We start from the raw sequence: 24,461 nt of genomic DNA on the forward strand, positions 1-24,461 counted from the left end.
TCCTCTTTCTATTTCATCCTCTTCCATAAATCAATCATTTCTATTTCCATTCTTTTCCGTAAACCAAGCACCATAAGAGTATCCGGTCACTTAATTGAGACTTCTGAACATTCGGCCGACATGATACAGAATGGGAGGGTTTCCAAGATGTTTATTATTATTATTCTTAGAAAAACAAACATTAAAATAATAATTCGCTCAGGCCATCAGAATTGTCGATAAGGCCCGGCCCAATTCCTTTTCGGTTTGGATATTCGTTATCGAAGCGTCGATCGAGGAATTCAACGGCTGAGAGAGTCGCGTTCAAATCAAGCTGACCCTGCGTGGCAAACCACATCATTTCCTAAACCTTTTAGGGTTCGGCTCCGCCATTAAAATCCACGCACCCTCTCATTTCTCCTCCTCTTCCCCTTTGCATCATCGGTAGCCGATCAGATGGTAACGTCTCCGATCCACTTCCATTTCTTGTCGCATTTTTTTTGTTTTGTGTTTTTTTTTTCATTCTTTAGATCGCGTATGCTGTGTGCAGGCATTACCGAACCAGCAAACTGTGGACTATCCTAGCTTTAAGCTCGTCCTCGTTGGTGACGGTGGAACAGGTGAATCCCTTGTTACCTCTGTAATTTTTTGTGTATTTCTTCAACTTCTCCAGCATTAGGATCTGATTCGTCCAAATAATCGTCGTTCCGATTTGATCAGTTACTGGAGCAAATAAACTCTTTGATGATTTTGTTTTCTCTCTCTCTCTTTCACGTGTAATTTCTCTCGCTCAAAAAACATCTTGTTATTGCTGCCACTGTAACGGAATCAATATTTGTCTATGTTCATTAAGAGGCTGGCGGCGCCGGCGTCTTTATTCTTGTAACAGTGAAACACACAAGTGCTTTTCTTTTTTTTTGTTTCTTTCCATTCTTTGTTCGTTGTTGTATTTTTATTTGGAAAAAAAAATCCTATCTTTTGACCTCGATTTTTTTTTAAAAAAAATCCTGGTTTTCCTTTTGTATGGCACAGGGAAAACTACATTTGTGAAGCGCCATCTTACTGGTGAATTCGAGAAGAAGTATGAACGTGAGTATCATGCTCGTTCAAGATTTTCTTTTAGGTTTTGACTTAGTATGCCTACATTGTGGTATTGTTTATGGTTTTTTTTAGCTACTATTGGTGTTGAGGTCCATCCGCTGGATTTCTTTACAAACTGTGGCAAGATTCGATTCTATTGTTGGGATACTGCTGGTCAGGAGAAGTTTGGTGGTCTGCGAGACGGATACTAGTATGTTCTCACTCATCTTCACCTTCGCCTTTGTATTTTCTGGCGGACGAATCTGCTAGTTAGTGTCTGTCTTAAACCCTCAGTGTTTTAACCAATGGTTGAGCTGTATTATATGATTTACTCGTATATGCATGGAATGCTGAAATAGTTGATAAGATTCTATTTCTTTAAATAATTTTTCATCATTGACATTGATATCGATAACATATGCCATACTGGTACCGTATAACTTATTTGAAATTCATTTGTTACTCAGAATATTTTTGTCATATAAGATTTTGTTCTTTTGCTTGATTTAGAATTTTCTTTTCTGTTTATAACGTTAGTTTTCTTTTAATGAAAATATTTGTCCCTCAATGTATGGTAATGTCGTCTTGTCAAATTGATATGATATAATAGAAACATACTGTTGATATGTAATTTAGTGGAAATATCATTCTTCTGTCAAAAAAGTTGGAGTCCTTGGCAAAGCAGTCAATAATCCTTCTTTTTTAAAATTTAAATGTCAAACATACGGTGCTTTCTCAATTTAGTTGGTAATTTGATGGATTGCATCTGTGAACTGAGGCTGAATATATTTTTGTTTGTGGAATGGTTATTGTTGATTTTAACTTGACTATTACCGTGTTTCTTTCATAGCATCCATGGCCAATGTGCTATTATCATGTTCGATGTGACTGCAAGGATGACATACAAGAATGTTCCCACATGGCACCGGGATTTATGCAGGTTGTTTGCTCACTGCATTAAGCGTAGCAAGCTTATCCTGATATTTTAAAGTGTCTAACTGTCCGATTTGTTTGGAAATCAGGGTTTGTGAGAATATCCCTATTGTTTTGTGTGGCAACAAGGTTGATGTGAAGAGTAGGCAAGTTAAAGCAAAACAAGTTACATTTCACAGGAAGAAGAATCTCCAGTACTATGAGATTTCAGCAAAGAGCAATTATAATTTTGAGAAGCCATTCCTTTATCTTGCCAGAAAACTTGCAGGGTTAGTATGATTTGGTTCTGATATCAATTAAAGATTATCTAATCAAGAATTAGAAGTAATGATAAATGTGGTTCCAGGGACCCTAACCTTCACTTTGTCGAATCACCTGCACTGGCACCTCCTGAAGTTCAGATTGACTTGGCTGCACAGCAACAGTATGTTCAATTATATGTTTCTGTCTAAAATTTTGTTTCCCTATCTACATTGTGATTCCAAGAACTTTTTGATTATTGCTTGCGATAATTGAGTTTGGTTTTTATATTTTTGGAGGTTTCTTGGATTTTTTTTTGTAGGTGGATGATGATAAATGTATACATTCAATTGCCATATACTCAACTTAGGTTTGCTTATGTTATACAGCATAGAGAATGATCCATATGAACTCATTATAGGACCACATTTACATTGTTATTATTGGCAGATCTGGTTTTCTATTACAAAAAAATTGACTTAGATTTGCAAGTAGCTGATGATCCTTGTTTGTGTAATGAGTAGATAACTGTTGCATCCATGAACTGGCATGTTCTTTGTGCAAACATCAATTGTAATAGCATATCGTCTGATTTATGCCCAATGAAATCTAGTTTTACTCAACCAAGTTATGCCATTTCAGACTGTTCTGATTGTTTGTTATTCTTTCTTAGACATGAAGCCGAGCTTGCAGCTGCTGCTGCTCAGCCTCTTCCCGACGATGATGATGACCTGCTTGATTAAATTTGTTGGTCCAATACTACAAAATAGTGAGCTCTACATAGTTGTCTTGTGTTTTGAACCATTGCTTGGAGTTGCATTAGAATTGACGTTGGATACTTCAATTAGTTGATTCAAGCATCTTTCTTTTTTATTTGGAGCAAGTAGTGGTGTTCTTGATGCTGGTTTTCTACCTATCGTGTGTATCAAATGAGAAGAAAATGTTGCCAGGTTTCTGCTAGCGAGGTTCTGGTCAAATACAAACTGATGTCGGATTGTCATTCAAGTTTTTTGTTTGGCCTATGATATGTTAATTCCTACCATGTTTACCATTTTATCACCTCACTTTTAAACATATTTTTCCAATATACTGCACGGCATAACCCCCTTTCTCCTACCCAAAAATAAAACAAAAAAAATCCACAGGAGTTCTGTTATATTTCTTGGAGGTGAACTTATATAGGAAGAAGCACTGATAATCCAGTTATTGTTTATGAAAAGATATGTTTTAGTACATGAAGCCACCAGGATTCTGCCTTCCCTTGCTCCCTTTCCTGTAAATCCTCTTCTGAAGAATTGTAGGGAGTTTGTCTGATCACTTAGCTTAAGTATATCCGGCGGCCATCACTGTCAACGAGAAATTTATTCTCATTCTGGAGGCAGGATATGCCAAGAAAGTTGCAACCACAAAGCAAACGTATCTTTTCCCGTCCCTTTCATTCTAATCAATTTAGGGCTCCGGTTAGAGAGTTGGCTTCGCTTAGGATGGTAAATGAATCAAATATTCGTGAACAAATTTAGTGTTCGGTTTGATAAGAATTTGTTTATGTTTATTTAATATACGTAAGATTAATTAAACAAATAAATTTGAACAGTTTGTTAAGTTAAACAAATAAATTTGAATATATATGTATAGTTCTGTTTATAAATTATATTTATTAATAAAAATTTTTTCAATACATTAAATAAATAATAAATAAAATAAAATAAATCAAGTCAAACTTGAATATTCATCTTAGTTCATTTTAAACTCGATTCGACTTAATTATCTTATCAAATAAATTTGAAGATCTCAAATCTCGACTCAGTTCGATCTGTTTACCGTCTTAGCTCCGCTAACTCGAAAACAACGTACCCCGAAACTGGCAAGGAGAGTGGCGGGGACTGAAGCTTGAGGGGAGGACAAAAGAGTAGGCCTAGGCGAACAAGGCACCGCCATAGCCGTCGCAGAAGCGACCGAGAGATGAGAAAGCTGGGGAGCCACGCAACGGCATGGCCGTCTCTCACTTTCATAGAGTAATCGAGGGGCCCCCGCGAAGCCGTGACGAGCATTGCATCGAGCTGGTGGTGCCGTGGAGGGCAGTTCTACTGGGGACGATGGTCGGGTCCTGCCCGATCCGTTGCCTAGGCCGGCACGCGGGCTGGTGCTGCGGACCGGGCCAGGCACGGCCCATTGTCCAGCCGCTCAGTGCACAAAGAAAGTTTGTTTCATTTCTGGAAGCCACAATTAGACGAGGAATTGTCCCGGCGCTTGAAGCACGCCAAGCGTCGTCGCCCCGCACCATTTGTCTCCTCCTCTGCCTCTCCGCCACGACTATGGCGGAAGACGGTGCAGATGGCAATCCCCTCCTCCCCCGCGCCGCCCTCAGAAGCAGGTGCTTCTGCCTTCCCTGTAAGATCCCCTCACCGGCCGCCAGCTTCAGACTCAAGACCTCGGTTTGGGCGGAGCTGGGGGGATCCGTCGGTGACCTCGGCACTTACATCCCCATCGTCCTCGCTCTCTCCCTCGTTAACCACCTCGACCTAGGCACCACCCTCATCTTCACCGGCCTCTATAACGCGGTCACCGGCCTCCTCTTCGGCCTCCCCATGCCCGTCCAGCCCATGAAGTCAATAGCCGCCGTCGCCATCTCCGAATCCTCGGCCCATCTATCTGTTCCCCAGATCATGGCTGCCGGCATCTCTACCGCGGCCGTCCTCCTCTTCCTCGGCTCCACCGGCCTCATGTCTGTCCTCTACCGCTTCATCCCCCTCCCCGTCGTCCGTGGTGTTCAGCTCTCCCAGGGCCTCTCTTTCGCCTTCTCCGCCATCAAATACATTCGTTACGATCAGGACTTCGCCGCTGGTAAATCCCTTGGTCCCCGCCCTTGGCTCGGCCTCGACGGTCTTATCCTCGCCCTCTCCGCCCTCCTCTTCGTCGTCCTTGCCTCCGGATCCGGCGACGATCCGCCTAACCAAACCCCGAATCCATCGATTCCCCATCGGAGTCGAATATCTTCTTCCTGGATCCCGGCGGCGCTGCTGGTGTTCGCGCTAGGCGTGGCCCTCTGCTTCGCCCGTGACCCCTCCATCCTTGCCGACCTCAAGATCGGCCCCTCCCCGATCCGTATCGTCCGCATCACCTGGGAGGACTGGAAAGTGGGCTTCGTGCGGGCGGCAATCCCGCAGATCCCACTCTCGGTGCTCAACTCAGTGATCGCGGTGTGCAAGCTGGCGACGGATCTATTCCCGGTGAGGGGGCATGAGGTCTCGGCGACGGCGGTGTCGGTGAGCGTGGGGGCCATGAACCTGGTGGGTTGTTGGTTCGGGGCGATGCCGGTGTGCCACGGCGCCGGTGGGCTTGCAGGGCAGTACCGTTTCGGGGGCCGGAGCGGGGCGTCGGTGCTGTTCTTGGGGGTGGCGAAGATGTCGTTAGGCCTTCTCTTTGGCAGCTCGTTCGTGCGGATGCTGAGCGGGTTCCCCATCGGCATCCTCGGCGTCCTGCTGCTCTTCTCGGGGATCGAGCTGGCCATGGCATCAAGGGACATGGGCGACAAGGAAGATTCGTTCGTGATGCTCGTCTGCACGGCCGTGTCGCTGACCGGGTCGAGCGCCGCACTGGGCTTCGGGTGCGGCATCGCCCTCTTCCTTGTACTGAGGTTGCGCGAGGTGGAGTGGCTGCGCCACTTGATGCCATCAACCGCCGCCGGAACTCCCGCCGAGTGAGACTAAGCGAGGCACGAGATTAGCGTTCGCTTGGATGCCATGATGGCGTATATGATTCTTCTTGCACAGATCAGGTGGCACCTCATTATCTCGATTGGAATTTGAAACAATAAAGTCATAATTTGTGATTTAGGGAGAAAATCGAATCCATTTCATCATTATAATCTCTTGTTCATATTGAACATTTCTATAACTTTGTTAGTGCTATGTTATTATGGAACAGAATAATTATGTAACACTTTTTGTGTTATTTACTGGTGACTTTTCGTAACAAAATTTTGATGTAGAAAAGGATACATAATATGCCAGAAATTGCAACGCGTAAGAAAGACATCATTTTGATTTTGTAAGATTTTCTTTCTGAGGGATCTAGGTGCAACGATAATATTATTATTATGTGATAAAATAAATTATGTGTTTGAATTTTAGAAATAATTTCTTATAAAAAATAGGATAAAATTATATATAATGGATCTTTCCCCGAGGGGACGGATCTTCTGGTTCGCAAAGACTGGACCAATTCATGGTCCAGCTTTTGTATTAGTGGGGGGCAATGTCCCTCCATCTATTAATAGGTGAAGGTCATTATCTCTCATCAATCTTTTTGTTCCGATCCAGGAGTGGATCAGGACAAGAGGATCAGAGGATCCGATCCTTTTCCCCGAGATCTCATATGACAGATTTTTTTTTTCTTTCAGTGTAGAACAAATCCTCCATATCACAGTGGAGTGCGACCTTCCTAACTCATGGGATATTTGGTTTCAATCATGCATTTTGATCCTCCCAGAGTGCTTAAGAGGAACATTCCTATATTATCAAAAGAATTCGAGAATACATGGAGAAATATTTAATATAAGTCAGAAAAGAATAAAATAGAATCGGATAGGAAATTAGGGGTTCTTGCCTTTCCTTAGAAAAGAAACTTTTTTAAATACAGCGTTTTGTTTTATTTCCATTCTGTCCTTTAAAGAGGAGTCTTGGCGTTTTGTTTTAGTATATGTTTTTTTGGCGTTTTGTTTTATTATCATAAAATTATTATTTTATGATCAAAAATCATGATTTCGAATTATGAAAATAACCTCTTATAAAAAATAGAATAAGATTATCTATAATGAATCATTCCCCAAGACCCGTATTCTCTACCCTTAACTTAGATATGGATTAAATTGGCACTTTGGGAATAAAATCCTCTAGACTACCTTCCTTGATCTGCTCTTGGATTAGGAAAAGTAGATTGATGAGAGATAATGATCCCATATATTAAATAGGCGAGGGTCATTACTTTTCATTAATGTAAATATTGGATCAGGATATAATCTAATATTTACATACAAGAGGATCCCTTCCCCTTTATCTGTATATCAAACTTGGGATTAATTAAAAGAAAATTTTGAAGATTTGGATAATTACATCTAAAAATTCTTTGGTCCTCATTTTTGTTGATCGTGTCAGCCAAATAGGAGCTACTTTTCTAAGTTGACGGGAGGATGAAATGGGTCAAGAGTTGAGCATCCCATGTAGTTGTGCTTGTAGCCAATGCACGGGTTAAAGTTTGGAAGACTCAATAGCCGATGCCCAATAGGTTCAAATCGACGTGAACCAAATCGAAAAAAAGTACAAGTTATTCTTATCCCAAAGATTTTAGATTTGCAAACCTCATCAAAAAATCAAAATGGTGGGATATGAGCTTAAAAATTCTCGAAACCATGAGACCGCCCAACTCTTGAGTGAATTAAAACTGAATAAATAATCATTATTATAATTCCAAACATGATAAATAAAATTCTAACACTTTTTAAAATAAATCCAAACATTAATGATATAGAGTGGATTGTAAAAGAGTGGACCATGCACAGAAATGCACCACAAAAGAGAAAGAGAAAGAATAAATTATCCATTAAATTATTGATCCAGAGGAGGACCGTTACAACTCACAAGTCACAACCCCTTTGCACAACTTAAATAACCAGGAGTAAAAAAAAAAACCCTCCCCAGGGTTCGGTGCGATGGACAGCAAAGCGGCAGACGGATACTCTAAGGGCGACCAAGGTTCTAGTGCTCGAATCGCTAGCACGCTGGGCAGTTTGGCCGTGTGGGCCTCCATTTCTTGGATCTCCATACCTTAGATTTATATGTTGGTCAGTCTGCGAGGCTAGGCATCTCCAAGATTAGTCAGGTACATGATGATCAGTCTGTTGGACTAGACCATTTTCAAAATTAGTCAGGTTGATGATCTGAATACATAACAAAAAACAAATAGTTACTAATGTCATATTTACTTCAGAAAACGGAAAGCAAAATTAAGAAAAGAAAACATAATCCATCAACGGATAATTTTAGATCCAAAATCGATTAAATTAAAATCAGACGAAAAACAACATATGAAAAAAAAAAATGATCCATACATCCCTTTTCATTCACAAAATTATCCCATATATTAAAGAAATTTGATACAAGTACTATTTTTAACTAACAAAATTACACCATACTAAAAAAAAAATGATATATGTACCACTTTTCAATTACAAAAATTATACCAATCAATGTAAACAAACATGTACAGAGATTTCTTTTATTTTCCATTCTCTTTCCATGCCCCTAGGTTATTTCATCCATCGTCCACTCCGGATAAACAAAGCATTAAAAAAAAAAACTCAATCACAGAACCAACATAATTAGTAGTGCAGCACGGAGCCGACAGATACAGGCTCTTTTGAATTTTTGGAGCCTAATCATTGTTTGAATCACATGAAACGTAGTAAGATACAAACAAAACTTTAATACAAAGCATATGTAAGCAATCGCGTTTTGCATTTCTTGGAATGGAAATATATAAAACAAGAGGATCATGCTTTTGGCAGTATCGCAGGGCGTTTGGAAAACACGGCATTTGAATTGCACGATGTGAGACTTTTGAAGGTTAGCGCTTAGCAGCAGCAGCGGCAGCTGCTAAAACCCCAAACAAAAGAATGACCGTATCTGCAGCAACCAAAACTCTTTTCTGGAACAGATCGAACGAGCAAGACTGATAAAGAGTGGCATATCAACGCTACAAGAAATAATCAGGAGTTTTCCGGGTGGTTTCTGGTTCAAATTGTCTAGGTGCAGGATCAAACTGAAGGAAGTTCTGCTCCATGTTCTCTCCCACCTCCATTATTGCCGCCATATTACCACATCGATAACAATAGTTTGGTGCGCTAAATACTGTAACTACATTCCTTTCCTGCAACAAGCAAACAAAAAAGGGGGAAAAGTGCAAATGAATATCACAAGGCTGAAAGAGGATGGGTAGTAGACCATCAGCAATTTTATACACATTTAATAGATAGATAGAACTAAATGTTAATTAGCAGCATCTTTCAGAATCATTTACAAATCCTACGTAGAAGCTCACATCTTCGCATTTACAATAATAGTTGCATGTGGTTAACCATATAATCAGGAAAAGTAATAAAGAGTTGGCTTATCGATCAATATTTGGCAACTCACCTGACACCAATTGAAACCCTCCATGACAAGTTGATGAGCCCGAGACACCAGGGTGAGACCATTTCTATGATTGAATTGTTGTGCAATGTCCTGGCCAAATGTGTATCCTGCTCCTCTTGGTGATATGCCCCATCCACATCGATCATCAGGATCAGACCAAAGAAGATCACACATCGGACCTTCATGTGGAACCTAGAGATCAAAAAAATAATAGAGAAAACTACATTCAATATAGCAAATAGAACTGTTACATTCACATATGTATAAAGAAGGGAGATGAAAGTTTAAAAACCAAGCTCCGCAAAATTATCATGAATGAAAATAATGTGTCTGCGTGTGACATATGAGAGTATTTTATTAAAACTTCCAATCTCCAGAGGTACAAATGGCAGGTTATCACACTTAAAAGAGTAAATTAGAACAAGGTGAGGGCCTGAAGCTCTCAGTCTCATCTGCTCTGCAGATTAAATAAAACAAAGATAAAGACAGCAGTTCACAGAAGTCAGAACATCAAGTTCTAATTAATTGCAGATTAAATAAAAATCCATTTATTATATTTTTATTCAATTTAAGAATCAATCTTCCTAAAATAATCACAAGGACAAACTTGTTTCTTTGCTCACTACAAAGCAGTATGAAACCCACATGAGATTTATCTACACAATGAACAAGTCCTTAGCCAGCCCTGAATCTGGAAGGTATAAAATGGAACCAGCTAAGCAATGGTCACCTGATTCTAAACAATTTTACCAGAGTCTCAGCCTATGATGACAATGCACACTCAATCAATATGATAAACAAAATTTTCTCAACAAAGAAATACATTTCTCTAACCCCCAAAAAAAAAGGGAAAATGCCATCAGTGGTCTGATGCACAAAGCTCTTTTGCAAAGAGCTGGATAAAAATATAACAACGTTTCATACTAGAATCATTGTTGGCACAGAGAACAGTGGTTGACTTTGCCTACCGGTGCATATAAAGCATATGAATTCAAGTATGAAATTTGATAAATCAACTACTTGCACAACCTTTGTATATTATACATCCAGTTTCCTTATTTGTTAAAAAATAAAATAAAAAACATTTCTATACATCTCATTCCAACTTCCAAGCATAGATAGTTCAGTATGTGCATTTTTGATAAAGAACTACAGAACTTAAGTTAAAAGATTAAGGATAAACAAAAGACTTCAAAGCTTCACAACTTTGTACTACAGTGGGATATCTACTGTATGCTCAACAAAAGAAACATATACTAACATTTCCACAGCAAAGTTATCAAGATCACAGAAGAAGTAACAAAATTATATAATTGTTAGCTTCTAATTATTAATTTTACTTTTAGTTAGTCAATACTCTTGGCAGTTTCAGTCTTTCAGCAAGACAGCTAGAAATAGTAGAAATAATGTTAATCTTATGCATACCTCTTGAATGCGTTCAAGATCACGGATATTATCTAATGTGTCCAACGATGGGGAGAGACCACCATGTAGACAGAATATCTAGAAAACACAAAGTAGATAGATTTATAAAAATTGCAACTATGAAGAATTTGGTGTAAAAGGGCAAGAAAACAGACCTGGTTCTCAATAAGGGCTGAAAGAGGTAAATAATCAAATAAGTCAGTAAAGTGCTTCCACACATTTGCATTTCCATACTTCCTTAAGCATTCATCATAAAAGCCATACCTGAAAAACAAAACCTAAGACTAATGAAGAAAATTAATCTGTATAGATGTCAATAAATTAAAGAATATCCACAACTAAACTAGATTGCAACAAATATTTAACCCCCAAAACTAAAAAGATGCTGTTCAGTGTTCATTAACATAAATTCCATATTCTGAAAGTTTAATGTTTACTTGGGAACTTATTACAAAAAAATGAGACATATAACATATGATGCAGACAAAGAAACAGAAGCTGCCAGGTTATTCAAGTGTTCATTAAATCACATTCACTAAAATCAGCTAAATGCTTAATTTCCTGTTCAAGGACCAAATGACAACTTGATATGCTGCAATATCAAGAACTATAAAGATGAGCAAATTTGCAAATACAGGCACTTACACTTGAGTTATTTGCCGACTCTCATGATTACCTCTGAGAATTGTAATCCTGTCTCTGTATCGAACTTTCAAGGCAACTAAGAGCGTCACTGTTTCAACAGAATAATAACCACGATCTGCTTCCCCAAAGCATGACAATTAGACTAAGGTGAGAAATCCAATTGAATTGCAATCTCATAAGAAGCCAACAAAGGAAAAAATAAATAAATTATCTCAAGTACAAAAGATATGAGATTATTGTCAATATGTAGTTTGTTGGGAGAAATATGTGACATTGACCTGGATACAAGTGTCAGAAATGGCTATGAACCTAGATGTCAAACACATCAACATCACAAAAGTAGGAATATGACAAGAAAAATATTAGGTGTCTAACACAATATATACTTACCAAGTCCTGTAATTTCATCACAGGCAATCCTCCAAGTAAAGTAAATAATTTTCTTTGAAATCAGTAAATAAGGTTGCAAAGGAGCAAACATGCAGTGGCGCCAATTGTTGTCCTCAATAAAAACAATCATATATTATTTTACCTTATACAAAAAGAAGAAAAAAACTTGAAGATCAACACATTGAACTGTGCATACAATAGTGCGTGAATCTGTTAATGAATGAGCAATTAACTAGACAAAAAATAAATCTTGAATTGTGGAGACAAGCTTTACAAATTAAGGTTTTAAAGAGTGTAGTTACAGTTAAAATAGAGAGCGGCTTCTAAAATCTTGTAGGATTGTTGTGTTCCATTTATACTAGAACTTTAAAAAGTGTGGTACAACCAATCATGCTTAATAGGATAATGTTGGACAATAAAGAAATAATGTAGGAAAAAAATTAAAAGAGTGCCACTAGTTCTCAAAATTATCAAAGGGAAGCCTTTTTAGATTTTTTTTTTTAAATCAAAGGATGCCTGAATCTTAATGTTCTTTCCAAATCATCACTACAGAACTGGTTCAACCAATTGTTTAACGGATCCAAATCATCAAAAAAAAACTCAATGTTGTCTGATTAGAACGAAAATTCGTAACTTATAAAAATAAAATAAAATAATCACGCCCACAAAAATATGTTCAAATATAAATTCATATGAGAATAATTTTACCATTTTTTAGTATTTAACAATTGAAAAAAAATGATCACATAGATAAAAATATAAATTTAATTTTTTTATAAAAATAATGTAAAATATTTAACACAATAAAACAATAACTACAACTATAAAAGTTTTAAAAAAGTAAGCTCATAGAAAAAACAATTTTACAATCTCTACTAATCTTCCAACTGGTGACAAAAAATAGCTTCACAATAAAAAAATTTATTTTAATAACAACAACAACAACAACCAAGCCTTTTCCCACTAGGTGGGGTCGGCTGTATGGATCCTTTTACGCCATTAAGTTCTATCTCCTATTATATCATCATCTATATTTAAATAAATTTTATCTTGTTTTATTGTTGCTAACCAAGTCTTTTTTGGTCTTTCTCTTCCTCGTTTGATATGCATGTTTATCATAGTTTCACATCGTCTAACTGGAGCATATTTATTGGTCGTTTAAGTACATGTCCGTACCATCTTAAACGTGTCTCTCGGAGTTTTTCCTCAATAGACGCAACTCCGACTTTCTCTCTAATGCTCCTATTTCTTATTTTGTCCATCCTCGTATGTCCACACATCCATCTTAGCATCCTCATCTCTGCAACTCTCATCTTCTGCTCATGTGCTCGAGTCATAGCCCAACATTCAGTTCCATATAACATAGCAGGTCTAACTGCGATTTTATAGAACTTACCTTTAAGTTTAAGAGATACTTTACGGTCACATAAAACACTCGACGCTCCCCTCCATTTCACCCATCTTGCTTGTATTCTATGTAAGACATCTCTCTCAATCCCTCCATCGTTTTGCAAAAATGATCCTAAATATTTAAATCTCTCGGTTCCGGGCAATTCGTCCTCTCCTATTTTAACAATTGTTTCATTACTTCTAATATTGCTAAACTTAAATTTCATATATTCTGTCTTTAATCTACTAAGCTTAAAACCTTTCCTTTCTAATGTTTCCCTCTAAGATTCTAGTTTAGCATTTACTCTTTCACGTGTTTCATCTACTAAAATAATATCATCTGCAAACAACATGCACCACGGTACTGTATCTTGAATGTGCGAGTTTGTCCATAATTATTGTAAAAAGATAAGGACTTAGAGCTGATCCTTGATGTAACCCTATCTTTATTGGAAATGCTTCAGTTACTCCACCTGAAGTCTTTACTCTGATCGTTACATCCTCATACATATCCTTAATTAGTTCAATATATGTTACGATAACACCTCTCTTTTCTAAAATTCTCCATATAATTTCTCTTAGGACTCTATCATAAACTTTTTCTAAGTCAATGAATACCATGTGTAGATCTTGTTTTTGCTCCCGATATTTTTCAATTAATTATCTAAGAAGATGTATAGCTTCTATTATCGACCTTCCAAGCATGAACCCAAATTGATTTTCTGTCACTGTGGTCTCCTTCCTTAATCTTTTTTCTATTATTTTTCCCAAAGTTTCATAGTATGACTCATTAGTTTAATACCCCTATAGTTTGCACAATTTTGTATATCTCCCTTGTTCTTGTATAAGGGAACTAGAGTACTTATCCTCCATTAATCAGACATTTTTTTCGTTTTCAATATCATATTAAATAATTTTGTAAGTCATTCAATACCTTGTTTCCCTAAGCACTTCCATACCTCTATCGGAATATCATCTGGTCCAACGGCTTTTCCATTGTGCCTCTCATTTAAAGTTTGTTTTACTTCTGAAGTTTGAATTCTACAATAAAAATTAAAATTTCTATGCTTATTTGATCTACTTAAATTACCTAAGTTAAGTTGGTCACCTAAACCTTTATTAAAAAGTTGATGAAAATACCTCTTCCACCACTCTTTTATTTCTCCATCGTTTACTAATACCCTATTACATTCATCTTTAATACATTTTATTTGGCTAAGATCTCTTGTTTTCCTTTCTCTCACTTTAGCTATTCTATAAATGTTACTTTCCCCTTCTTTTGTATTCAATTTTTGATATAATCGTTCAAAAGTTTCATTTTTTGCTTCACTCACTACTTTCTTAGCTTCTTTCTTGGCTATTGTGTATTTTTTTTAAGTTTTCCTCGTTCTTACAAATATATAATTCCTAAAATTAAGTGGTGGAAGTTAAAGGATAGGAAGCAAAATATATTTAAGGAGAAGGTAGAAGTACAAGCATTAGGTGAAATATACGGTGACTCTAATACAACATGGGATAAGATGGTATCAAAATTGAAAATAATATCTAAGAGTGTACTCGGTGAGTCAAAGGGACATGCACTACTAAGTAAAGAATCTTGGTGGTGGGAAAAAATTATTTTAATAAAAGTATATATTCACAATTTAAATTCATTTATAAAGTATTGAATTAAAATATATAAATAAGGGTAATTTGGGAAAAACCCAGATTAAGGGTGCACTTCTGATATAAAAAGGAGCACCACTTTGTTGATTTCGAAAATTAGGGGTGCACATTTGATTTTGTTCCAAAATAATGTATAAAAAGGGTTAATGTAAAAGAAATGTGACCATTGACTGTTGTTTAGGGATAACAGGAGAGGACAATGTAAATAGTGAAGTGAGGCGAAAGAAAAGTTCTACTTTTAACATAACTAAAGATGTAAATGCCAAGTGTTACTATAAGCAAATGACAGATAAGATCTTGTAATTGTTCTTAAAAATTGGAATGAATGGAATTGCTACTGTTTATAAAGGTTAAGCATAACAATTGGAAAAGCTAATCCATGATGAAAATGCCAAACACATGCCATCTTATAGAATTTAAATAATTTACAATTTTAATTGGATATAATTTGTAGTGTATCTCTCATTTTTGTATTAGGTGTATTATTTTAATTTAAGTGCCATATAAATCACTTAATTTCATTTACCGACAAACATGAAGACCTTCCTTATCTGTTTGTTACATGCACAGCTCAGATAAATCACTTAATTTCATTTTCTAACAAACATGAAGCCTTATCTAGCTGATTGTTATATTTATTGCTCAGATATCTTTTCTACTTACTCCTATATAACAATTCATCCTCAGAGGCAGGGTATCAAATAGATTTTAGATTCGCTGATCTCTGTGTTGTTGAATTCAATATAGTTCCTATTGAATGGAAAGCTAACCTCAAGAAGTTGCGGTCATGAGATTTGAGAACAAGGAACTGATATACTATTTACTGAAATCAATCCAAAAAAAAATATCTTTGTGGAGACCTTCTCCGTAGGAGTTAAGTGTAGTCATGCAAGGAATTTGGGAATGGAATGCTTTTGTCATCATTCATTGCCTTGAACAAACATATCAACCAAGTTAATAGCCTTCCTTAGTACTCAATTCCAGATAGTAAATGCCACCTGAAATTTGAAATGATGACAAAATTGTCTATCTACTTCAGACGTTCTCAACCGATTTCCATACTTGGTTAGTATATCACCAGACTTATTGACTGAATTGTGCCAAGAAACATTTCTCTTTCTCAACGACCTTCTCATTAAGTAAACAGGGAGTGAAAAGGAAAATCACGAGACGAATTAGTACCAATTTCATGATCACTACATGATATATTTGCTCACATATCAGTAGGTGTAAGAAGTTACGATCTTTGAACACAAAACTAACATCCAATCTAGGGACCAAAGGAAATTGGCAACTGCAAATAAGCAAAGATGACTTATCTCAGAAAAATATCCTCTTGGGTGCTAGAAACACTAACCTACGTAATCCCCCATGAAGAGGTAATTGGTATCGGGTGCCTCGCCGCCGATCCGAAACAGCTCGATCAGATCGTGGAATTGCCCATGAATGTCCCCGCACACCGTTACCGGGCACTTCACCGGCTGGACGTTCCACTCCTCGACCAGGACTGCCCGCGCCTGCTCGCACAGGGCTTTCACCTCCGCCTCAGGTAGAAACTTGCATTCTCTCAGGTGCTCGATCTGGCGGTCCAAATCCGCGTACGGCGGCATTGCTCGCGGCAAGCAAAGGTCCCGATCGCTGATCCAGGGACGGAGATTAATATAGCAAGGGAAATTAGACTGAAATTGGCGAAAATAAATCGAGGAAGATAGGAAAGGGACAGACGAAAAAACAGAAGGAAAAAAAGAAAAGAAGAAAGCAAGTTCGAATTGCTAGGGTTATTGATCAGCAAGGCCAGGGTCGAGGAGGCCAAGCGGTGCCTTTTGTAAAATGGTACCTGAAATTATGAAGAATGGTTGGCCGTTGATGTAACAGCCTTCGACATCTTTCGGATGACTTGGACGTCGCTATTTAACTCCGGTCGAGAACTAGAAAAAGGGGGAAAACAAAAGAGAGGTTAAAAATAAACAACCGACAACATATGATTTTTCAAAATCTCCCTCCCCCGACAACTCACAGATCGGACCATGCCTTTGTGCCTAGACAAATCTGCACTTTTCTTGGTCCAGGATAAAGAGGCGACCAACCCTAATTTGGAATAAATTGCCTTCGGTGGACGCTTGCAGCTTTGCTGCCTATCACTAGTATCTGGACAGCCTTCGACATTTATGGCGAGACCGGGACGTCTGAGGCGAACTTTGGGCCTCGACCGCAGCTTAGTGCAGGCAGAGATGGACAACGAAGTGAGAGGCGAGGTCGCTGAACCAATCCGGTATACTTCTCAGGTTTCTGCACCGGACGATGCTCAGGCTTTGAAGAGAAGTGAGCTGTGGAATGCCCTCCGGCAGACTCGTAAGATTTTGGCACGCAGAGATCTGCAGCTCCTTGATCGAGACCAGGCTCCATATTCCCCTGCACGCGGTGGAATCAGCCGTCAGATCTTGACACAGCGAAACAAAGAGCACTCGCGGGGTCATGCATTTTAGAAGACGGCGGTCTTCTTTTGGGTCGCCGTAGAGCATCTCGTTGTTCATCCACATCGTCACCGAAGAAACAGTAGGGAGTGGATTACTCGGAGGCTTAAGTTTCGGGCAGTTGATAAACTTCACGTCAGTGAGTTGGGGGAACACGTTGTTCTTCCTCTGCACTCTCCATTTCCTCAAGTTTGGCATTTGAGAAAGAGTGAGCTTCTCCAGGTGGGGAAATGAGCCGTTCTCACCATGGAACGAATCGCCGAGTTCTATCACAGCGTCCATGCCACTTAAAGCCTTGGATAATTTCGTCATCATGAAGGTCCAGAATATCAAGCCAGATCTAACTTAGAAAATATACGTTGACGGCTCGTCCACTCGACAAGACAGCGGGATCGACATATTATTAATTTCATCGCGGGAGGATCAGATGCAAATTTCTATTCGGCTGGATTATCAGGCCACCAATAATGAAGTTGAATATGATAATCAGCTTTATAGACAGCGTAGTATGTCAGAGTCACAAAAGTCTTCATTCATTTGGACTCCCAGTTAGCCGCTCAGCAGCTATCAGGGACGTTCGAGATAAACAACACTCGGCTCATGCTGTACGCAGAAGCTTTCGAGAAGCTGAGAGCAAATTTCTAAGAAGTTATTATATATAAGATTCCCGATCAGACAACCAAGCTGCAGACGAACTGGCTAAATTACCTAGTTCATTATCCCAGGTCGTGATTAGCCAGCCGATCGAATAGGTCTCATTAGTGGCGCATATCGACCGGATGGAGGAGTTTCTTTCCCAAATGATTGGAGAACGTCGTTGGTCGAATTCCTCCGATCAAGAAGCACATCGTCCGATCAGGAACCGACTCGTCTATTGAAAAAGAGAGATGGATGATTTACGTTGATAGGGGATCAACTTTATAAGCAAGCTTTCTCGAGGCCATTGCTTAAGTGCGTTAGGTCGGAAGACGTAGAGTACATCCTCCAAGAAGTGCACCAAAGTTCTTGCAAAAGTTATTCGAGCGGTCGTTTGTTGGCTCGAAAGATTCTCCTGACTGAATATTTTTGGCCCACTCTCCAAGAGGACGCCGCTCGGACAGTAGTCACTTGCCTGTCTTACCAAAAGTATCACAATATCCCACACCGGCTGACCGAGGATAAAGGCATCCACGGTGTCTTGCCCGTTCAATCAATGAGGCATGAACATCGTTGGGGCATTCCCCATGGTGACCGCTCAGCGAAGATTCCTGCTCGTCGCGGTGGACTACTTCTCAAAGTGGGTGGAGGTTGAACCGCTGGCTAAAATAAGTGAACAGATGGTTATCCAATTCATTTGGCAGGACATCCTGTGTCGATTCGGCATCCCCTATCGGCTTGTCTTGGACAATGGGAGGCAATTCGCTAGGCGGAGGCTTAGGGAGTGGTGCGAAGGCTATGACATCAAGCAGACTTTCACCTTTGTGGCCTATCCCCAAAGCAACGATCAAGCGGAGGTCACCAACCGGGAGATCCTCAAAGGCCTACAAGCCCGACTTGACCACGCAGGAGGCAGTTGGGTTGATGAGCTCCCAGTGCTCTACGGACCCTCCGTACAACTCCAAAGGAGGCAACCGACATAATACTATTTCATCTAGTGTACGACGGTGAAGCGGTGATCCCTGTGGAGGTTAGAGTCGAAGTCGACCAAGTGCAACCCTACGATGAGGGGAACGTCGAGCGGAGACTCATGAAACTCTATTTGGTCGATGAGGCGCGGGAAAAGGCTACCGTGCAGTTGATGTCGTATCGGCAATGGATGAAATAGAACTACAACCAAAGGGTGATCCCAAGGTCCTTTTAAGTTAGCGATCTGGTGTGGAAAAGAATAAAGTCGATCGGCGACATCACCAAGCTCGAGGTGTCATGGGTGGGACCTTACAAGGTCGTACAGAAACTTCGCTCGGGAGCCTACTACTTGGAGGACGGAGAGGAAAGATAGCTTGAGCGACCATGGAACGCGAACCATCTCTAACCCTACAGGGCTAGGTGAGAGGTGCGCAAGTGAATATCTGATGTACCTGTATGTGTATGTGTGCCTTTTGGATGCAGGACAAACATGAATAAAACACAAAGTTTTCCAAACTCTTGAGTCGATTGACCAAGTTAAAAGTTGATTGGCGACTATAAACCCTTGTTTACGCATTGCAGCGATCAAGCGGCGACATTAAATTCTTGTCGACATCAGCAATCGAGCGACGACCTTAAACTTTTGTCATCATCAGCAGTCGAGCTATAACCTTAAACCCTTGTTGTCATTAGCGGTCGAGTGGCGACCTTAAACCCTTGTCGTCATTAATAGTAGTCGAGCGATGACCTTAAACCCTTGTCGTCATTAACGGTGGTCAAGCGACAACCTTAAAACCTTGTCATCATTAACAGTAGTTGAGCGACGACCTTAAACCCTTGTCGCCATTAACGGTGGTCGAGCGACGACCTTAAACCCTTGTCATCATCAATAATCGAGCGGCGACCTTAAAGCCTTGTCGTTATCAACGGTCGAGTGGCGACCTTAAATCTTTGTCGTCATCAACGGTCTAGTGGCGACCTTAAATCCTTGTCTTCATCAACGGTCGAGCGGCGACCTTAAACCCTGGTCCTCATCAGCGGTTGAGCGACAACCTTAAACCCTAGTCTTCGTCAACGGTTGAGCAACAACCTTAAACTCTGGTCTTCGTCAACGGTTGAATGACGACCTTAAATCCTCATCTACGCATGTTAACGATCGTGCAATGACAGTGAATCTAAGTCTACGTCTTCAACGGCCGAGCGACGACTATAAACCCAAGGCCGATGAAAAATAGCTTATCCAAGCGAGTAATATGACGCGCGACCGGTGGGTCACGGAGCCACACTTGGAAGGTTTTCACATTATGGTAAGATGTTCATAGTCCTACTCGATCATGAGCGACAACGCAAGGATAAATAAATCAAAAAAATATAAAAAGGAAGAGTCGAACGGCGCAGCAAGAAGGATTGTCATCCAATAAAAAGGTTCCTCGAACGGGGCGACCATTCATTATCACTAGCATAATTTTTATAAGTCCAAAAGGGCAGTACAAGAAAGAGACAAGATACGTAGGAGCAGACTCACTCAAGATAATCCAAAACATCGTCGGGCAGCGATTTGGTCATCTTGTTCTAGTTGATGACCTTGTTTGTCAGAGCGGTTGGAATGTAGCTGCCGTCCTTTAGTTGGTTGAGCGTCCCATTGATCGTAAAGTTGAAAAGACGGAGCACTCGATTGGTGACCTTGTCATTAAAGGTGTCTAAGCGGAGGTAGGCCCACTTCATAATCTTAAACCGCTCGGACTCACCACCCTGATAAGTCTCGAGGGCCGCTCGGGATGCCTCCAACTCCGCCTTCAACTTGACCAACTCCTCATCCTTGGCATCGAGGTGGGCTTTCGCTATAGACTGGTTGGTCGACCTGCTTCTTGCTCGGCATTTAATGTGACCTCCTCCTCCTTCAGGTTCTGAACCAACACTTGAAACTCTTTATTTTTGATCTCCAAGTCTTCGATGGCCCGAAGCTTCCTGGTGTTGGCCGAGTGAATCTTGTGTTGGTGAGGTTAGCACTAACGGCCTAGCTCAGGTTTTGATGAATGACAAATTAGGTTAAGTTAGGTTTGTCGTTGTCTAACACTCTGATCGAGTGTGCAGGCGAAGTCCAGACAGGTCGACGGGCTGACCGGATATCTAGCACGAAGTCCAGCTAGTTCGACGGGCTGACCGGATAGCTGGCGAGAAGTCCAGACGGGTCGAAGGGCTGACCGGATGTCTGGCAGGTGAGTAAAGGTAAGTCACTGGAAGGGAGTGACTGTGAGGACGTGTTCCCGGGAAGAGAACTTAGGCGCCGATCCGACTTAGAACCATTTCGGAACTCTAAGTCGAGATCTTGACTGGATTCCGATCTTGGAGAGACGGAATCTAAGTCATACTCCTTCTGTCTAATTATAAACTGTGCTAATACTTTGTTTTGCAGGATATACATTATTTATTTGACTCGGACTAACCTTGTCTTGCAGGAGAAGATGTTTTCTAGAGAAAGGTGGTCCGGGGAACCGGAGGGGATCCGGGCACTCGGAGGTCCGGGCGCCCGGAGGCAAGTTTTATCCCCTGACGCAACGTCGACACATGGAGCCTCCTGGTTGGGTCGTCTACGTCATGGTTGAGGCACCCTGAAGGTTCCAGGCGTCCCGAGCCTCCTATATAAGGAGGGTCAAAGGCGGAGCTCCAACAAAAACTCAGAATTGACGATATGCTCTCCTGCGCTCCTGCGACATTGCGACGCTACTCCGACAAAGCTCTGCTCCTTTTCTATTGTTTTATATTTGTCGATATTTTATTTCTAGCTTTTCTGTACTTAATTCTTGTAATCAATTATTCGAATTGCTAGTGGATTTCCCAACGAAAGCACTCGACGAGTGCACTCGACGAGTGCGGGCCTTGGAGTAGGAGTCGACACAGGTTCCGAACCAAGTAAAAAGAACCTGTGTTAGCCTTGCTCTTCTCTACTTTACTTTTCTGCTGCATTTATTCTTTTCGAACGTTTTTCAATATTCACCCCCCCTCTATCGACTTTCACTATCCAACAAGTGGTATCAGAGCAGGTACCGCTCTGATTTGGTGCAACCACCAATCAGATAAGGGGGTGATATGTTTTTTTTCTTTTCGGATTTCAATTTTTCGTATAATTCCAAACTGATTTTATTACCTTTTTGGAAATTTCTTTCCGTTGTAATTAAATCTAAATTGGTGCAACACCAATTTAGTTATTTTTTTTATTTCTTCCCGCACTACTAATCCAAGACCAAGTCTTGGAACCACTCTTGTTTGTTCTCCTGTGTACAGATTAAAATGTCGCAGCTTGAGGGCTTCAACACAGTGCGACCTCCCCTATTCAACGGGGATGATTTTCCATACTGGAAGAAGCGGATGGAGGTGTATCTCAAGATGGATTTCGACCAGTGGCTTAACGTCACAAAAGCCTACAAACCGCCAGTTGACAACTCCGGAAATCTGCTTAATCCAGAACAATGGACGGCAGACATAAAGAAGAAGACGTCAACGGAGAACAAGGCGATCAACACATTGCAATGTGGACTAACAAGGGAAGAGCTGAACCGGGTAGGACCACATCAGAACGCTAAAGAGCTATGAGATAAATTGATCGAGCTGCACGAAGGAACTAGCGACGCTAAGGTAACAAAAAGGGATTTGTTGTTAAATAAAATCTTTAATATAAAAATGCAGGAAGGAGAAACGGCGAGTCAGCTGCACGCGAGGATCAAAGACATCCTCAATGGGCTCCATGCGATAGGCCACCAGATGGACAACAGAGACCTAATCAGGTACGCGTTAAACACATTCCCACGCAATAGTTTGTGGGCATCCATCGTGGATGCCTACAAAATTTCTATGAATTTATCTAAACTTAAATTAGATGAATTTTTTTGTGAATTGGAGTTACATGAGCAGACTAACGCTGGAGTCGAGAAAGGTGTTGCTTTATTTGCAGGTTCCTCCAAAGAAAAGAAGAACAAGCCTGAACCTGAAGAAGACTCTGACCAGAACTCTGAAGATGAAGAGCACCTGGTGAACCTGGTAAGGAAGATGTTCACTTGGAGGAAGAGAAGCTTCAGCAAGAAGGATCTACAAAAGATCAGTTCTCCAGCCGATTCGAAGAACGTAACATGCTTCGGATGTAACAAAAAGAGGCACTACAAGAACGAGTGCCTAAGACTGAAGATCGACAAAACGAAGCCGACAAAAAAGAAGACCCTCAAAGCGACGTGGGACGACTCCTCCTCGGATGAATCGGAGGTCGAAGATCAGAAGCACCAGAGCCACCTCGCACTGATGGCCCGCGAAGCAGAGTCGGAAGACGAATCGGAAGACAGGTCCGAACCTGAATCGAGCCACGAGTCTGTACTCGTTTCCGAAGGTTCCGAAGAGGTATTCCTAACCTTAAATCGAAAGTTTTTTAAAATTATTTCTTGCTTAAATAGTAAATTAGATAAATTAGAAAGTGAAAACAAATCACTCCTTGAGGAGAATCAAAACCTCAAGGAACAAATTGTAAATAATAATCCAACTCAAGATCTAACACTTGAGGAGAAAAATTTATCACTAAAATCAGAAATTAATAATTTAAAAGAAATGTTAGAAAAATTTACAACAAGATTAAAAAACTTAGATCTAATTTTAAATAATCAAAAGACATGTTATAACAAAATCGGACTTGGATATAAGTCAAACTCAAACAAAACTTTTAAATCATTAATAACACAACACAAACCAACGAGTAAAGCCTAGGTTCCGAAAGCGTGTTTGATCACGCAAGTAGGACTTAACCAATACTATATACCTAAAGAAAAAAATATATTATATAAAATCAAATAAACTAAATCAATACAAACCTAAACCAAAAAATTTAAAATCTAAATATATTAAAACTCACCAAAACTTAGACTATCACTAAGTAAATTTTAACTATAAAAGAAATAGACATAAACCTAGAACTAAAAATTAAATTAGCTGCTAATAATTCAGGGGGAGGCTTCAGAATAGTTGACACCTCCAAAACTAACATACCCGACAGGGTAACCCTAACCAACCTACCCGACAGGGTAATTAGGATTAGTTAAAAAGGGTTCAAGTTTAACTTGAAAAATGGTACTGGTGAAGTTTTGGATGATAGTACGTTAGGGAAGCTTAGTCTATGCATGTCTAGTGTAATACCCACTAAGCTTGTAAGATAAATATATAAATGTGGGATTTTGCCTTAGAAAAATAATAGGAAGTGAGTTGAAGCAAAAAGAAATAAAATGAAATAAAAAGAAGTGAAGGTCAAGGATTGAACCTTGAACCTCTTATATTATAATTCATAGAATTAATTAGTAGAAACCAATTGGGATAGAGAGAAGATATTGATAGCAAAGGAGGGAAACTCATGATAAAGGTAAGAGTAAAAGCTAGCCAAAAGAAAACAAGAAAGGAGCAAGAGAAA

The 24,461-nt window shown here is 39.8% G+C and overlaps 3 protein-coding genes across 4 annotated transcripts; 2 read left to right on the forward strand and 1 right to left on the reverse strand.

Moving 5' to 3' along the window:
* The first annotated feature begins 303 nt into the window (after nt 1-303).
* Nucleotides 304-3,237, forward strand: LOC121976048 (GTP-binding nuclear protein Ran-3-like). Its single transcript, XM_042528039.1, has 8 exons — nt 304-438; nt 530-599; nt 1,012-1,068; nt 1,153-1,270; nt 1,910-1,999; nt 2,082-2,261; nt 2,339-2,416; nt 2,906-3,237. The coding sequence occupies exons 1-8, from the start codon at nt 436-438 to the stop codon at nt 2,973-2,975; spliced, it is 666 nt and encodes a 221-aa protein (XP_042383973.1). The 5' UTR covers nt 304-435; the 3' UTR covers nt 2,976-3,237.
* A 971-nt stretch (nt 3,238-4,208) lies between these two features.
* On the forward strand, nt 4,209-6,212 carry LOC121976058 (molybdate transporter 2-like). The gene has a single exon (XM_042528049.1). It carries the CDS (start codon nt 4,224-4,226, stop codon nt 5,934-5,936), a length of 1,713 nt encoding a protein of 570 aa, XP_042383983.1. The 5' UTR covers nt 4,209-4,223; the 3' UTR covers nt 5,937-6,212.
* A 2,382-nt stretch (nt 6,213-8,594) lies between these two features.
* Nucleotides 8,595-17,102, reverse strand: LOC121976066 (serine/threonine-protein phosphatase PP2A-1 catalytic subunit). Of its 2 annotated transcripts, XM_042528069.1 has the most exons (8): nt 16,957-17,102; nt 16,777-16,867; nt 16,297-16,577; nt 11,496-11,610; nt 11,006-11,114; nt 10,851-10,928; nt 9,426-9,617; nt 8,595-9,159 (listed from the first exon to the last, which is right to left on the reverse strand). In XM_042528069.1, exons 3-8 carry the CDS (start codon nt 16,547-16,549, stop codon nt 8,986-8,988), a joined length of 921 nt encoding a protein of 306 aa, XP_042384003.1. In that variant the 5' UTR covers nt 16,550-16,577; nt 16,777-16,867; nt 16,957-17,102; the 3' UTR covers nt 8,595-8,985. The 2 variants fall into 2 exon arrangements, with proteins under 2 accessions (XP_042384003.1, XP_042383996.1); XM_042528062.1 differs by lacking the exons at nt 16,777-16,867; nt 16,957-17,102 and having other exon boundaries at nt 16,297-16,753.
* Between the last annotated feature and the right edge of the window lie 7,359 nt (nt 17,103-24,461).

This window comes from Zingiber officinale, chromosome 1B (genome assembly GCF_018446385.1).
Source record: "Zingiber officinale cultivar Zhangliang chromosome 1B, Zo_v1.1, whole genome shotgun sequence".
Classification (NCBI taxonomy): Eukaryota; Viridiplantae; Streptophyta; class Magnoliopsida; order Zingiberales; family Zingiberaceae; genus Zingiber; species Zingiber officinale.